Source organism: Genypterus blacodes, unplaced genomic scaffold (assembly GCF_046128005.1).
Source record: "Genypterus blacodes isolate CSIRO-AG114 ecotype Tasmania unplaced genomic scaffold, CSIRO-AGI_Gbla_v1 ptg000033l_1, whole genome shotgun sequence".
In the NCBI taxonomy this organism is placed as follows: domain Eukaryota; kingdom Metazoa; phylum Chordata; class Actinopteri; order Ophidiiformes; family Ophidiidae; genus Genypterus; species Genypterus blacodes.
Window position 1 is genome coordinate 1,549,242 of NW_027466846.1, and position 16,874 is coordinate 1,566,115.

At 41.2% G+C, this 16,874-nt stretch overlaps 1 protein-coding gene across 1 annotated transcript in view; it reads left to right on the forward strand.

Annotated features, from left to right (window-relative positions):
• Positions 1–16,874, forward strand: part of dnah9 (dynein, axonemal, heavy chain 9) — a 52,728-nt gene that overhangs the window by 25,041 nt on the left and 10,813 nt on the right. Inside the window, exons 40-64 of the mRNA XM_076146681.1 lie at positions 433–541; positions 657–804; positions 1,259–1,433; positions 2,066–2,239; positions 2,425–2,632; positions 2,973–3,138; positions 3,796–3,898; positions 4,911–5,150; positions 5,568–5,729; positions 6,405–6,601; positions 6,934–7,096; positions 7,755–7,878; positions 8,217–8,359; positions 8,630–8,791; positions 8,955–9,188; positions 10,448–10,528; positions 11,176–11,355; positions 11,580–11,810; positions 12,312–12,506; positions 12,604–12,723; positions 13,975–14,163; positions 14,342–14,577; positions 14,660–14,782; positions 15,410–15,614; positions 16,321–16,485. Of these exons, the coding sequence (XP_076002796.1) occupies positions 433–541; positions 657–804; positions 1,259–1,433; positions 2,066–2,239; positions 2,425–2,632; positions 2,973–3,138; positions 3,796–3,898; positions 4,911–5,150; positions 5,568–5,729; positions 6,405–6,601; positions 6,934–7,096; positions 7,755–7,878; positions 8,217–8,359; positions 8,630–8,791; positions 8,955–9,188; positions 10,448–10,528; positions 11,176–11,355; positions 11,580–11,810; positions 12,312–12,506; positions 12,604–12,723; positions 13,975–14,163; positions 14,342–14,577; positions 14,660–14,782; positions 15,410–15,614; positions 16,321–16,485 (4,233 nt within the window). The remainder of the gene's footprint in view (positions 1–432; positions 542–656; positions 805–1,258; positions 1,434–2,065; positions 2,240–2,424; positions 2,633–2,972; positions 3,139–3,795; positions 3,899–4,910; positions 5,151–5,567; positions 5,730–6,404; positions 6,602–6,933; positions 7,097–7,754; positions 7,879–8,216; positions 8,360–8,629; positions 8,792–8,954; positions 9,189–10,447; positions 10,529–11,175; positions 11,356–11,579; positions 11,811–12,311; positions 12,507–12,603; positions 12,724–13,974; positions 14,164–14,341; positions 14,578–14,659; positions 14,783–15,409; positions 15,615–16,320; positions 16,486–16,874) is intronic.

Consider the following 16,874-nt stretch of genomic DNA (forward strand, 5'->3'; position numbering starts at 1 on the left):
GAGTTCACGGAGTGTGTTTGTGTGTGTGTGTGAACTAACTGTCTCACTAACTGTCAGTTCCTTGTGAGTGATTGATTCCTCAATGACTGATGGCAGAGTAGTAAAGTACTGTATTTGTACTGTCTGGACAATGGACATAGTGGCAGTCTGCATGTATAATAATAAAGAACTGAGGGCAGCAACAGCTAGAAAGCCACAAAAGAATAGGAAACATGCTGCTTTTAATATCATATCTATCCATCGATTTACAGTGGGGTCCATAAGTCAGTTATGACATGTAAAATGAAGAGGAACTATTAAGATTCTACAACATTTCTAGGTCCCTACTTTTGTACCCAGCTGTAGATGTATACAGTACCTATAAATATTGATATTGATATTGATTTTGATATTGAAATTGAAATTTATATATATACTATCACCGTATATCAGGTGCTGACTCTGGCCAGTAATGAACGTATTCCCCTGAACAATACTATGAGGCTGGTGTTTGAGATCAGCCACCTCCGCACTGCTACCCCTGCTACAGTATCCAGAGCAGGTACTTTATATATATATTTTTTTTAATATCTTTTTCCTTCACTATACATTGGATTTATACATTTTGCAGGTACTATAATCACAAAAGGCATCCACCCTGCTCATTTGTCTTTCAGGTATCCTGTATATCAACCCAGCGGACCTTGGCTGGAACCCACTGGTGTCCAGCTGGATTGACAAGCGAGAGATCCAATCAGAGAAGGCAAACTTGCCCTTAATGTTTGACAAGTACCTGCCCTTCTGCCTAGATGCTCTGAGATCAAGGTGAGGCTTTGCCTGTCCTGTTGCTTTGTGTCAGAATATGTTGTTATATCATATTTGCAGTGGTCAGGCAAATTGCAATTTGGTTGGATCGGGGAAAACAGAGAAAGTGAGTCAATACAAATGGATGTTAGTCTGCATCCAATTGTACAGGACCACTTACATCCTCCAATACCTCAATTACCGCCATTATTGAATCCGGGAATTGGTGGCAGTGAGAGGGAGAAAGATTTTTCCTCAGTGTGAGGCCAAAAATCTGGCAAATACGTAGGTTATTGTTCCATTTTGTCATTTATAAATTGAAACTGAAGGCCTATTTTATTTTTAAACAAAGTAATAATTTTTCCGCATAATCTTTTGTTCTTTAACCACAGTAGTTTCTCTCCTTGCAGAATGGGATCATATAAGTGGTAATGCTCAAACCCAGTGACAAAGTTATGTTTATGTCTTTCATCAGGTTTAAGAAGATCATCCCTATCCCAGAGCAGAGTATGATCCAGATGCTTTGTTGCTTACTAGAGTGTCTCCTTACTCCAGAAAACACCCCAGCAAACTGTGCTAAGGAACTTCTAGAACTGTATTTTGTCTTTGCTGCTATCTGGGCCTTTGGCGGAGCTTTGTTCCAGGATCAGGTACTACATGGGCCTCGAGGCATCTGTGATGTTTACTAAGTGGTTGCATGACAAGGAAAAACAATTGGAAAATATTACTGAAACGGCCAAATAATTGATACCCCCTAATAACTTTGTCTTCACAGAGTTTTCACTTACATGGTGGATATTCACTGGTTGATTGAAGACCTCATGGCTCTTATGCAACACAACATTAAAGTTATTTTTAGTTGACGAAAGTGCAGGGTTGGAACAGAGAGATCTGAGTCACTGAAAATATGTCTATTTCACTTAACAACAGAGGCTGGCTTAATTTAGAGCAAGTACACTACAGTAATGTGCTTATTGAAGATTTGATTGTTCCATCCCATTGCGTTTAATTGCAATGTGGGTTTTTTGAGTGGACTATGGTTGTGAATGGAGGACACAAGGGGTTGGGAAGCAGAGTGGTGGTTAGTAACCAGTAGCCATTAGTTGATGAGGCTACTGCACACTGCCTGAATCAGACAACATGTTTGTGCCGTGCGATTTAATGTGTCCCCTTGTAATCACACCAGTGCTGCTGTGCTACTGTGTGGAAGGGAAAAGCAGAGCGGAAGTCATTTAAGATTACTGACCTGTCACCTACCCTCTGTATCTCTTTGTGAGTGAAGCTGGTCGATTACAGAGTGGAATTCAGCAAGTGGTGGGTGACTGAGTTCAAAACCATCAAGTTTCCAGCCCTTGGAACTGTGTTTGATTACTACATCGACCCTGAAACCAAAAAGTTTGAACCCTGGTCCAATATGGTGCCAACATTTGAGATGGATGCAGATACACCACTTCAGGTACAATATTAAACAAGTAATGATTTTAGTTCTCGGGGTTTTTCACTTGATCTTACATTATTTACGTTATTTCTCTGCATTTCCAAAATGCAGTGTTATACTTAGAGAAATAAGAGTAACAGCTTCATACTTTCGGATTTAAAGCAAGTGTGTATGTGTGTGTGTGTGTGTGTTTGTATGTGCAGGCATGTCTGGTTCACACGACAGAAACCATTCGGATCCGTTATTTCCTTGACCGGCTTCTGGACATAAGTCGGCCAGTCATGTTGGTTGGGAATGCTGGGACTGGGAAATCCGTTCTGGTTGGGGACAAACTGGGATCACTGGACACAGAGAAATACATTATAAAAAATGTCCCCTTTAACTATTATACCACTTCTGCTATGCTCCAGGGTAGGAACTCTGCATTTATGTATTGTACCTTTGGAAATGACTTGTACATTAGAAATTGAATATTGGGAAACACGTCCTCTCGCTGTAATAAGTTGCAAAAAACATATAAACAATGCTATGCACAGTAATTAAGTAAATATTGTACCATACCATGTCAGTAGTTATATCTGATTATATATTATCAATGAGGCATCCCCTACCATCAAAATCAAATGTTCCTACTGATGAAACCCTGATTCTGAACACCTCCATGGATAGTGTACACACATCATCTTTCTCAAAACTCATTCAGTTTTATCACCACTTTATTGCTCTTCTTCTGCATTTCTCTTACTGCTAGCTGTACTGGAAAAGCCCCTTGAGAAGAAAACCGGACGCAACTATGGGCCTCCAGGCAACAAAAAACTGATCTACTTCATAGACGACTTGAATATGCCAGAGGTGGATGCTTATGGCACAGTCCAACCTCACACACTCATACGCCAACATATGGACTACAGCCACTGGTGAGGTTGTTTCTGTTGTACACATAAATGCAGTCATGGGTTCAGGCCACTATTTTGTCATTCGTTTTAGAGGATAGTACCCTGGCCAGAGTGTGGTTTGATCTGAGTAATTTTCTTATTTCTGAAAATATTTGAATACCTTTAGTTTTTCATAGAAATCACAATATATATGATGGTGTGATGTGAAGTTTCATGAGTGCCAGACACAAATGTTAGAGGAGAGTTGTACAATTTCCCTTAAAAGGATTTTGTAACTAGTCTTTTGGACACCATGACACAAAGGTTGAATGTGTATGGGATATATATTTTGAGTTTTTCTCCAATTGATCTTACTGAACTATCTTCAATGATTTCTTCATCTAAATCATCAACTTGTGTCTTAGACCAAATTCCAACTAGGCTGCTGAAGGAAGTATTTCTTTCAATTAGCACTTCTTTGCTGAATATGATGAATCTTTCTCTAGGAACAGGTTGTGTACCACTGTCCTTTAAAGTAGCTGTAATTAAACCTCTTATTAAAAAACCTACTCTTGATCTAGGCCAGGGGTGGCGAACACGCGGCTCGACATGCATCTGAAATGCATATGCTATATTTCCCCCCGTCAGACCGACTGATCGCAGCGCAAACTGATCTGCTTCATTGTTTTGTACTCCTAGGTATGATCGCAGCAAACTGCTTTTGAAGGAAATTCACAATGTTCAATATGTGTCCTGCATGAACCCCACAGCTGGCAGTTTTACCATCAATCCACGGTTGCAGGTAACAGCATCGATTGTGCTGCGTAATTTCTCTTCCACATGTCATCACGCATACATCTTCTTTTTCTCTTCTGCCTCCCATGATTATTCTGGTTTCCCTCTCTGGTTGACACTGTTTAACATCCATTTTATATTTGTATTTACACTACATAAATATATATCCCTTTACAGTATGCATGACTGCATTTTACTAAACTTGAAGTAGCTACACAACTCAATGGGGACTGCAGCTAATGGTTATTTTCTTTACTAAATCATCTATTGATTATTTTGGTGATTAATTGGCAAAGTCATGTTTGTCAGTCAAAGGTAACAAAAGAATAATAAGAAATCTAATTTACAAGTTCCCAGAGCTGAAAGGTTTTTCAATATACATAAAAAAAATTGTCACAATTGAAAAACTGCGAGCAGCATATACTTCTTATTTTTATTTGAATTAGTTATAGCAGAACTGTGTCGTGACTGGAACCCTCCAACATTGTGTTACTGTCATTTGTTTGTGTTAAATGTTATAGGCACATTTTTGCGGCATACTACTAGAAGCAAAAAACTAACTAGAAAAGTTATAAGTTTACTTAGTGGGGTTTTAGGGGGTGATGATCTGTAAGTGAGATCGCTTGCGTCAAAAGATTCAAGATTTCCACTTGACACTCCTCTGTTTTGGGGAAACCCCACAACTCACCTGAGAGGTGCAAAAATCCTCAGGTAAGGCAGAACTCTGAATAGTACCTTTTCTGCTGTAACTCAGACTCACACACATGCATCACAAGCTTGAATATTTTTCTCTACGTGGTTTTAACAATGAACATGTTTTTGACATCATTGATGTGATTTCTTACACAATTCCACAATTGCCAATGTAGGCTTCACAATTACATTGAATTTCTTCATTAACAAAATATAAAAGTGTATAGGCATCCATACAGCAAGAGGAGTTTTAGTAGCAGTTGGAAGATGGAAGGTGATTCACTACTTTGTTTAATGTTGACTTGTTTCTGAAACTCCATCTGTAGAGACACTTCTCGGTCTTTGCCCTGTCTTTTCCTGGATCGGAGGCCCTGACCACCATCTACACCTCAATACTCTCACAGCATCTAAAAGGCGAGGGCTTCAGCACCGCCTTGCAGAAGACCTGTCCAAACTTGGTCCAGTTAGCCCTGGCCCTGCACCAGTGCCTCTCCTCCACTTTCCTGCCCACTGCAGTCAAGTTCCACTACATCTTTAATCTCCGAGACCTAGCTAACATATTCCAGGTAGCAAATATTCGATTACGAATTATCCATATTGACCTTTTTGAAAATCTCTGCTAAGAAGCTTGACACCAGGTTAAATCTTTCAGTGTCAGGAGTTAGGTAGTGTTTGGTTAGTGTTTTTTGTTTGCACCAACCTTTTTTTTGTTTTTGTTTTTGTAACAAGACAACCTTTCCTTTGATGCCATCATCACCCTACATTTTACATTGTGTAACTTCCCTTGAAATTAGTGAATTAAAAAAAGCAGTTAAACATTACAGTTGTGTGTAAACTGTCCTTTTCATACTTATGCCCAATACCTGCCCAGAGAGCTTAGCTTCCGTGTCTCTCTGACACATAAAAAGCTTACCTACTCAGTATCCATTGATTCACCCACACTGACTGTGCCTCATTTTCCCCGTTCTCCCCTCCTTTCTCAGGGAATTCTCTTCTGTACAAGTGAGTGTCTAAAAACCCCTCATGACCTGCTGAAAGTCTACCTGCACGAATCCAGCCGGGTCTACAGAGATAAAATGGTGGAGGAACAAGACTTCCAGACCTTCGATAAGCTGCAGACAGAGACAGTGAAAAAGTTCTTTGAGGTGAGAATGTTATATAGTTCAGTCAAGGAAGAAAACCACAAGGGTGGATGAAGGGAGGAGAAATCATTAGTCTTCCTGCCTTGTGTCTGGACCTGGGTATAAAGCAGCAAACAAAGTATGGAGAAAGACATTGTTGATGGGGAAGAGAGGGTGGAGAACCAAACACATCAATCAGTAGCATGTTTTGGATCTTGCTGTCTAGTTTGCACCGTCAGTCAGGCAAGTTGGAAAATGTTTGAATGGTTTCCTTTCCTCTGTGCCATTGGTGGAGAGGTAAAAAGAGAGAAAGAATAATACACCAGAATATTTTACTCAGGTTAGGCAATTAGACAATTTGCTCCTATGCCACAGAGCCCTTTTTACATTTAAACATGCAAGACAAATAGAGTATGTACTTAAAGGTAGAGTACTTGGTATCGACACTATGAAAACAAAGACTGCACTGTATGATAAAATAAATGGGAATTTGAAAAAAAGTATAATTTTACAAGAGAAAAAAAATCCTAAAAAGACACTTTTCTGGACACAGAAATATATGGGGAAATATGTTTTACTGTGTGTGTCTGTGTCTGTGTGTGTGGGTGTGTGCGCGCGCATGTGTGTGTGTGTGTGTGTGTGTGTGTGTGTGTGTGTGTGTATGTGTGTGTGTGTGTGTGTGTGTGTGTGTGTCACAAGGATGTGGAGGAGACTCTGCAGCAAACCAGGGAGATGAACCTGTACTGCCACTTTGCCCGTGGGCTTGGGGAGACAAAGTACTTGGCTGTGGAGTCCTGGAGCAGCTTGAACAAAACTCTGCTAGAGGTGCTGGACAGTTACAATGAGGTCAATGCTGCCCTAAACCTGGTGCTGTTTGAGGACGCCATGGCTCATATGTAAGTTTAAAAACACAGGGACTGGCTGAAAAATGGTTCCCTTTGGGAATGTAATTGTACAATTGAACAAATGTTCAGGAAATTTACTTGTTTGATCAGTTATTTCATTTCATCAGCTGGACAGGTGTGTTTACAGGCTGTTGTTGTCAATGGAGAACCTTTTCAACTATTCCCCTGTAGTTTTTAGGAGTTCTTGAATTTGATGATATGCGCAAGACAACTGTTTAGACAACCATAGATTCTCAAGAGCGCAATGTTTTGTAAATGCTAGTATGTCTAACTTAACTGATTTCTCCCTCCTTTCTCCCTGGTGTCTGTTCCTCCTCATCTAGCTGTCGTATTAACCGAATCCTGGAGTCCCCACAGGGTAATGCCCTACTGGTTGGTGTAGGCGGCAGCGGCAAGCAGAGCCTGACACGAATGGCAGCCTTTATCTCCAGCTTGGAGGTTTTCCAGATCACCTTGAGAAAAGGCTACAGTACCATGGACCTCAAGGTTAGATGAGGATTTCACTGCACAAACACATACAACAACATACTAGAAAATATTTTACTGTCATGTAAAACTTCTCAATAGCAAGCATCCCTGACAGCAGACTAGGTAACTCATATAACATCTCAATCTCAAAATGCAAAGGAATATCTGTCCATTGTTTATAATAATGTACTGTAATAATGTAATAATGATGGGAGGCAGTAGCTCAGTGGGTAGAGCTTCCGCTTGGGAACCGGAGGGTCGCCAGTTCGAGCCCCTGCCGAGGTGCCCCTGAGCAAGGCACCGAACCCTCAATTGCTCCCCCCTCTGCGAAGGGTGGTAATGTAATGTAAGTCGCTTTGGATAAAAGCGTCTGCCAAATACTCGTAATGTACATTGCAAGCAAATGTCCAGTTTTTGAAATTTGCATGTAAACAGCAGTATCAAGTACTCAATTTAAAGAATAACCTCTTTTAGTTTCTTTGAAGCAAGCAACACTTAAATGTTGTAAATAGTCTGCATGATACAGAGTTTTCTAACTTGTGACAAGAGTGCCGTATGTAGTGGCGATAAAGGTAGAATATTTCCTTTTTCAGTTAAGTCCATTACTTAATTACTTTACATGCCCGTGATTTGAACCCTCTCACTATATGTTGCTTTCCCACCACGTGTCTGTCAGAGTGACCTGGCTTCCCTCTACATGAAAGCTGGCATCAAGAACATTGGCACCGTATTCCTAATGACTGATGGCCAAGTGACAGATGAGAAATTCCTCATTCTGGTCAATGATCTGCTGGCATCAGGTAACAGCAGGCTTCATTAATGATCGAGTGTCATGTTGGAAGAATGACATTCTTGTGCTGTACCCCTGCAACAAGCCACTCTGGTGTAATTTGTGGCAAATTATGTATCTGTGCTTGTGCTGTAACACACTGTTGTAAATATTAAATAAATTGGTTAATTACATAACGCTTTCCAGGAAATTAACAAATGTCCCTTATCTTAGATCCTTGACAAAAAGCTAGAACAAGTGCATTTCTACCATTCCTCATTTAATTTTATGAACTAAAACAAACACTCATTAAGTCAATTCAGGATTTTTTACACGTGATAATGTTGACTATTTTTTTTCTAATTCAAGGAGAGATTCCTGACCTTTTCTCAGATGACGAGGTGGAGAGCATCATTGGCAGTGTGAGGTCAGAAGTCCGTGGCTTGGGATTGATGGATACCAGGGAAAACTGTTGGAAGTTCTTCATTGACAGAGTTCGCAGACAACTCAAGGTGAGCCATTGAGACAAGTGCAAAGAGTAGCAATCAATGTGAGAATCTGCCAGGAGGGCGACCAATGAAGCATTTTTGGTAGAATGACTAAATCAAAACACTTGACCATGACAACAAATGAATGGCCATTTCAATTGATCATAATCCCATGCTACCATATTCCAAATATCATGGCTTTTCAGTAGATAACTTTGTGTGTGTGTGTGTGCGTGTGCGTGTGCGTGTGTGTGTGTGTGCGTGCGTGTCTGTGTGCGCGCGCGTGAATTGCAGGTGGCTCTGTGTTTCTCTCCAGTCGGTAATAAACTCAGGGTTCGTAGCAGGAAGTTCCCTGCCTTGGTGAACTGCACAGCAATAGACTGGTTCCATGAGTGGCCACAGGAAGCACTGGAGTCGGTCAGCATGAGGTTCCTCCACGAAATCGAGTTTATTGAAGTGAGAAAAGCTCATACTTTACTGTACATAGATGAAGCCACCTGTAAAATGATGTTCGTATTTTAAATAATAATTTCCAATGTCAATTAAATATTACCTTATTTTTCGCTGCACAGTCATCTTCCCTTAAAATAAATTAAGAGTTCTTCTCTAAACCCTGCAGCCCGAGCTTAAGGAGTCGGTCAGCAAATTCATGGCATACGTCCACACAACTGTCAATCAAATATGCAAGGAGTACCTGGCCAATGAGCGACGGTACAATTACACCACGCCCAAGTCTTTCCTTGAGCAGATCAAGCTGTATCACAGTTTGCTCAGCCAGAAGAGCAAGGAGCTCACCGACAAGATGGAGCGGCTGGAGAACGGCCTGCAGAAGCTCAACAGCACCTCGGCTCAGGTACCAACCACAAGAAAAGAGTCAGGATTTTTCATTTTCAAAAAAAGCGAACTTACACCATAGTGCCAAAATTCACAGTTGGAGAGGTTTCAAGCTATGATGTGAATTTCAGAGTGGCATTATACTTTCAAGAGCATGGAAGATGGGAGGACCTCCAAATGGATTATGTAGCGAACCCCAAACCCATTAATGTTATTTGTTTTGGGTTTTGAGTCTTAGGTTTGGCATATGCAACAGCAGTTCTATGTGTGAAGCAGCCCTACTTATATATACAGTATGTGCTGGCGAATGCTAACACTTCCACTCTTAGGTACAGAGCACCACTGTGCATAAACATGCCAGCACATATCCACTTACAGACATGCATAAACACCCCTGTCATGACCTATGAAAAAGTGACATCAACATATGGACAAGCTACAAAGTGTCCTATATTTATTTATGTTTTCCACTGTGCTGAAGGAATGAGCTAACAAACACACATGGACGGTGTACAGTAATTGAGGAGCCTCTTAATTTCTTAGCTCATCCTTTGGCCCTCTGCATCACCAAGCTAACAACAACTCACCCTGTGTTTGTTATGTATTCACATTGATGGGCACGCTGCTGTAACTGGTGTTATTTTACATATTGAGCAGAGAGATATGTTTTAAGATCTTATATTTAGTCTTACTTTCCCTTTACAAACAATGCAATACCACACATATTGCAAATAAATCCCAGGCATATTTCCCTGTTTATATGAAATCACCAAACACGTTCATGTTGATGGCCTGTACATTGTTTGATTGAAGTCTTCCCTCTGGCCTGAATTCCTGTAAATAAGCTGAAAGAAAAGCATGAAGAACAGTTTGTTTTTACTGTCTGTCAACAAAATGCAAATGCCAAGAACGAGATATCCTTTGCACAGCTTTCTGTAGTGTAGTGTCATTCTTCCACTTTTTGAATAATTAGATAATAGATTCTATACTTCCCATGATTCACACACCTATTGCTACAAATACAGTTTGTTGGTATAAATAATAGATTATTGTCAGCAGTCCACCTCTCTGCTTAACCGACTAAATCTCCTCATGTCATTCCTTGTATTTCTTTCCTCTTTCAAACGTGAAGATTGGAGAGATTTATAATGTGTGTGTAATTTTTGTGGAACTTCAGTAACTTCAGTAACACTTGGTTGGATATATATATATATATGTATAGGTGAACTGTTCTATTCATACACTTCTGATCTGCTGGCCTGTTTATTCCTCTGATAGGTGGATGACCTGAAGGCCAAGCTTGCTGCCCAGGAAGTGGAGCTCAAGCAGAAGAATGAGGATGCTGACAAGCTGATCAAGGCAACAACATTTGCAAATTTTTAGACGTGCAATGCTGAAATGTCTATTTTAGTGCGCTTTAAGGGGTTAAAGACCAATACCTCCATTTGCCCGGATAAAATTCTACTGTTGGCTATAAACATTAAACACCCATGTCCTCCAGCACTAAACACACAGGAGCATTTCTTGAGCTTTACTTTGGGACTGTTGACTCAAAAGCGTGGGAACAGCTAACCTGCTGCAAGCTCTGTTGCTGTACTGTCTAACACACTCACACACACTCAGACTCAGACTCAGAGATTGGCTCAACACAAAAATCTGACTGCCCTCTTCCATGCTCCCAGAAACAACCAGCAACCCCAAGATTTCGGCTGTTAAACTGTGTTTACTTAACATGCGAGTGGCAATGCAATCGAAAGGCAAATGGTAGTTGACTTTAAATGAATGTATATTACCATGACAATGTACGCTCCACTCCTGTTGCAGGACAATATCCTGTCCTCTGAGCTTAAATGGTTTGGGGCTCTCGGACAATGTGTGTGTGGAGCTGCCAGCACCCGGGTCACTCCTTGTGTCAAGCTAACGTCTCCATAGCCAGTGTGGTAGTACAGGCTAAATCTTATTGCGGCAGTTGTACCACATTTCTAAATCCTGTATACTGTCACCAGGTGGTCGGGGTAGAAACTGAGAAGGTTTCCAAGGAGAAGGCGGTGGCTGATGAGGAAGAGAAAAAGGTGGCAGCCATCACTGTAATGGTCACTGGAAAGCAGAGAGACTGTGAAGAGGATTTAGCCAAGGCTGAACCGGCTCTCGTAGCAGCTCAGGAGGCCCTCAACACCCTCAATAAGGTCAGTTTTTCCTGATGTGGTACAGAGTGAATAGAATCAAATAGTGGTCTCACGTATGTAAGGGTGTGACAGTCATATTTGCCGTGAAGCAGTTCTGAATCAAAACTGGATCTTTTGTCGGGGAAAGCAGTACAGCACAAAGGAGCTTTGGTCTCCAGAGTGAACAGTTGTTCATACTCATTTAAATCACTGCCTTTTCATTCTGTCTATCTCACTCTCTCTAGAACAACTTGACAGAACTGAAGTCATTTGGTTCCCCAGTTGCGGCAGTGACTAATGTCACTGCAGCTGTCATGGTCTTGATGGCGCCTCAAGGCAGAGTCCCTAAAGATCGAAGCTGGAAGGCTGCAAAGGTGATGATGGCCAAAGTGGATGCTTTCCTTGACTCTCTAATTAACTTCAACAAGGAGAAAATCCCAGCAACTTGCCTCGAAGCCATTAAACCCTATCTGAAGGTGAGCTTTTGAAAACAGATTTACTCTCTTATCAAAAAAATTAAACATTTGCACATTGACAGCACTACAATGAGCCAAATCTACGGCTCTCTCAGTTCAGCACACAATTCCTAACTTAGCTGGCTTAGCTGCAGTGACAGTCAAGAGTCTGTGTGTGTGTGTGTGTGTGTGTGTGTGTGTGTGTGTGTGTGTGTGTGTGTGTGTGTGTGTGTGTGTGTGTGTGTGTGTGTGTGAGAGTGAGTGTGTGAGTGTGTGTAGATGTATCCTTATAGCCTTTAAAAAGATGGTTCTTGCTCAAGGAAAATATGATATTTGTAACTGTTATGGTTCCACGGGGTCATTGCATGCCCTTGCAGTCAGGAGTAACCTCCCTGACTGAAATGACATCAGTATCAGCATATACAGTACATACCAAAATGTTGTCAGTCTGGAATCATACTACACATCCAGATTGATCAATATATTTTTGCTTTCTGTCTTCATTTTTATTCTACTCTCCAGGATCCAGAGTTTCAGCCAGATCTGGTGGCGTCCAAGTCAATCTCAGCTGCAGGCCTGTGCTCCTGGGTTTTGAACATTGTCAAATTCTACCAGGTTTACTGTGAGGTAGAACCCAAGCGTCAGGCTCTGAATGAGGCAAATGCAGAGCTGGCATCAGCACAGGAGAAACTTGCTGTCATCAAAAAGAAGATTGATGTAAGCCTTTTGTGGGTGTGAGTTAGACACATACATGTATATATATTTATTTTTTCTCAATAACTGTGTATCTGTGTTTTCCTCCATGGCCTGGCAGAAACTTAATGAGAACCTGGCCAACCTCACAGCCAAGTATCAGGAAGCAACTAATGACAAACTGAAGTGCCAACAGGAAGCTGAGACGACTGCACTCACAATTTCCTTGGCCAACCGCCTGGTGAGGAGCCAGGGTCACACAGAACTTAGCGCACAAATATACACATTTTACTGCCACAGATCTAGCTGTAAAATCTTTAAATCTGTAAAAATCGCACACCGGTCGATCTCGAAGGTAATGTGGGTAGATCGCATGGCATTGAAAAAAAAAGTTAGCCTATCGTTAAAAGTTAGCTGACACCAGCCTGGGCCGCGACACACCCGGCGTTGCCGGCACGGCATACACGATGGCACACACTGCGGCAACCCCCCCCCAGCAAATCACAATTTCAAAACGATTGATTTCTGGTGTGTAAATCTCATGGTGACAGCAACCAAAATGGAAGGAGGAGTGATGACAGTATTAGTACGATATTCCAAAAGATATGACAGGAACAACAAAGAGACAAGTTTCTGATCATCCACTCACTAGTTAATCAAAAATGCAAATGCAGATGTGATCATCTTGCCAAAGCCTGCATGATATATGCTGAGAAATGATCAAACTATGAATCCAACTAAGATGGAAAATGGGAGATATTAAAATTGCCCTCACTGATCCCTGAAGGGAAACAAACATTTATTTATTTGTACTTGGTTTGTGAAGTGTTCATAATATGTACATGTAGATGTAACATATAGATAACCTGGAAAAAAGTAGGTCATCATTGTTATCCTGGAGATTGTAACGTCCATGATGTGATGACAAGTCAAGTTAAATTCAGTCAACTTTAAATGTATAGCCGAATACTACCTTTAAAGGGCCCACAACATCAAGAAAATTCCTGACCCCGCCCAAAGCTCTTCAGGAAGACAAGGAAAAACTCCATTGAAAAGAAACCTTGGGGAAGGCAATTCCAAGCCAGATTCCTCCTCCACTAACAGTCGGGTGTGCAATAGGAACTTCCAGTGGGATTATACTTAAGTACAATAAAGTGTCAAAGCATGCCAAGCAGTAAACACAAACAGTCATGCATTAGGAAATAACATCTAAGACAGAGACAAGGGAGAGACAGAATGAATGATATAAGCACAAATCATAAAATGCAAAAAGAAGGTTATAGGAGGAAAGAGAGAGAAAATCATGTGCCCCATCCACTCCCTACACTCACACTATCACTGACCAAGAGTGGATAGAGTCTATTGAAACCCCAAACTAACCTGTGCTTCCTGTTCATTGGTGAATTAGCAATTATCAAAGTATACTGAATAGAGGTGCGTCTTTTGAGACTTGTGTCAACACAAATATTAATACTTTGTGCCTGTGTTTTAGGTGGGAGGTCTTGCGTCAGAGAATGTCCGCTGGGCAGAGGCTGTGGAAAACTTCAAGATCCAGGAGAGGAGTCTGTGTGGGGACGTCCTCCTCATCACAGCCTTCATCTCCTACATGGGATATTTCACCAAACACTACAGAGTTCAGCTTATGGACAATACATGGAGACCCTATCTGAGTCAGCTAAATGTGGGTGAACTTACACAGTTTCAATTTGTGTGAAGACAAGATACTTTAAAATGCACTTGCAATAAGACATAAACAATGCTATATGCTATAGTGTTAATCTAAGAAAGTTAGCAGAATACTTCTTTGTTAGAATTCAGAGACCACAGTGAACCTGAGACATCTTTTCTCGGTATACCAGGTTCCCATCCCAGTGACCACTGACTTGGACCCTTTGACCATGTTGACGGATGATGCCGACATAGCAGCATGGCAGAACGAAGAGCTGCCTGCTGACAGGATGTCCACTGAGAACGCCACAATTCTCACTTCCTGCCAGCGCTGGCCACTCATGGTGGACCCTCAGCTGCAGGGCATCAAATGGATAAAAAAAAAATATGGAGACAAGCTGTGTGTCATCCGCATTGGACAGAGAGGGTAAGAGGATTTTTTTCTATATTCATGAACACATATTAGGGGCAAGAATTTAACGGTTGGATTACTGTTTTTGTCCCGGTAGATACCTAGACAGCATAGAGAGAGCACTGGTAGCAGGTGATGTGGTTCTGATGGAGAACCTGGAGGAAACTGTGGATCCTGTTCTTGGACCTTTGCTGGGCCGAGAAACCATCAAAAAGGGCAGGTAGGAAACCAGTTAGAAGGCCACTTAGTCATGTATTAAACATGAATGTACCATGGTTATAAAAGGCAAAATCAAGTCCCAACTGCAGCCCTCCAGTTCTCTCTGCCCGGATGCCGTTAAACCTCACTACTGCCCATTTTCAAATCATGTGTAATCTTATGATCAGGATTTTAGAAATGTGCTTGTACCTGTAGACATTTACATCTTTCCAAAGCATTTTCCTCCATTAAACCTCTTTAACTGTTGAATATGGCAGTGCAATTTAGACAAACCAGCACTTCTGCCAGTTAGGGAGGCAGGGGTCTGTACAGATTGCCAACAAATACTCTGACATGTGTGTGTTGTAATGCCTCCTTCAAAACATTATCTTTTTCAGTTTTCAGTTTTTGTTTGAGGGAACGTATCCATTTGCATTCATTTTAGAGCGCTACACTCCCAGTGGGCCTCGTTCTTACAATAGAAAAGATGTTTGGTCAAAATCAGAGGATCTATGGCACTTGCAAGATGCAGCAAATATGAGTATATGTGAAATCAAACTTAAGTCATGTCTGCTCTGCTTGTTGTCATTTAGCATCTGTCAGCAACAGAACATTTGATCTCATCAGATTATTTTCCCCAAATAAACAGGTACATAAAGATTGGAGACAAGGAATGCGAGTTCAACCCAAAATTCCGCCTCATCCTGCACACAAAGCTAGCAAGCCCCCATTACCAGCCAGAGCTACAAGCACAGTGCACCTTGATCAATTTCACTGTGACCAGGGATGGGCTGGAAGATCAACTACTGGCTGCTGTGGTCAGCATGGAAAGACCTGACCTAGAGGAGCTGAAGGTGAGGGAGAAAGAAGAGAGAATCACTACCTAATGTAGCTGTTGTACAATAAGAAAGCATTTAAAAATCCAATGTATACTGTATAACTTTGCAAAAATCACACAAAAAAAAATCGGGAAATACTGCACTTTTCGCTTCTTCTTTTCTCACCTTTTTCTTGTTTGTCGTGTCCTGTATTCTTCATTCAGTCTGCTACTGAAACTGAAAGTGCAATTGCTCTCATTCTCTATTTTCTGTCCTAGATTGTTATGCACCTTTTGTCCTTCTTGTTTCATCCTTTTCCCTTTTCATCGTTTTTGACTACAGCTGTTTGCTGGCTGACTTAGCGAGTCAGCACTAGTCTTATTATGGTCAGTTCTTCCCTTCTTTACTTTAGGGCAGCACTGTCCACGTTAGGATAGTAAGAAGAGTCCCACTACAGAATTGTGAGATCAGTTAAAAAACTTCACTTATTAGAATGAAACACCTTTTGTCAAGACTGGTTCATCCTTGGCATAGGTAGGCCTGTTTGATGTATAATAAGTGCACTCCAGTATTCATGCCCTTATATTTTAATCTCCACGTCACTTGACTCCTGAATGGTACTCACTGATGGTCACGTGTGATTAAGGACAGAAAAACAGAATGACAGCAACAGAGAAAGTCATTTACAATCTGTCGGGAATGTCAACATTTCGCCTCATTTGTGTGTTTCCGTTTGCAATAGTCTGACCTGACGAAGGAGCAGAATGGTTTCAAGATCACTTTGAAGACACTGGAGGACAACCTGCTGTCCCGTTTGTCGTCGGCTTCAGGAAACTTCTTGGGTGACACGGAGCTGGTTGAAAACCTTGAGACGACAAAACGCACTGCGGCTGAGATAGAGGAAAAGGTCTTGTTCTCTTTTAAGTTTTTCCTTTAGTAATCTTTTCTTTGCTCCTATTATTAGGTTTCTATCTTTAACCAAATAGGTTGTTTTGAATCTTGTCTGTTTGTCTTTTTGTTAGCAGCCTACATAAACTCTTTTCAGTGCAACATGGAGGAAATGTACACACTGGATCAAGGATCAGTTCTTGTGCTTGTGTACCAGTGTGGACATAGTACTATTATTTTCTTCTATGAGGTCTTATAAAGTATTCAACGGGTGTTTATTATTGGATTGTACACAGTGTCATCATCAGCTGACTGATAAGTCATGAATGTGCATATGTGATGCATACATGTGTGTATGTGTCACTGTATTTGTGTGTGATTGCATTTTGTGTTTGCACTGTATTTTTT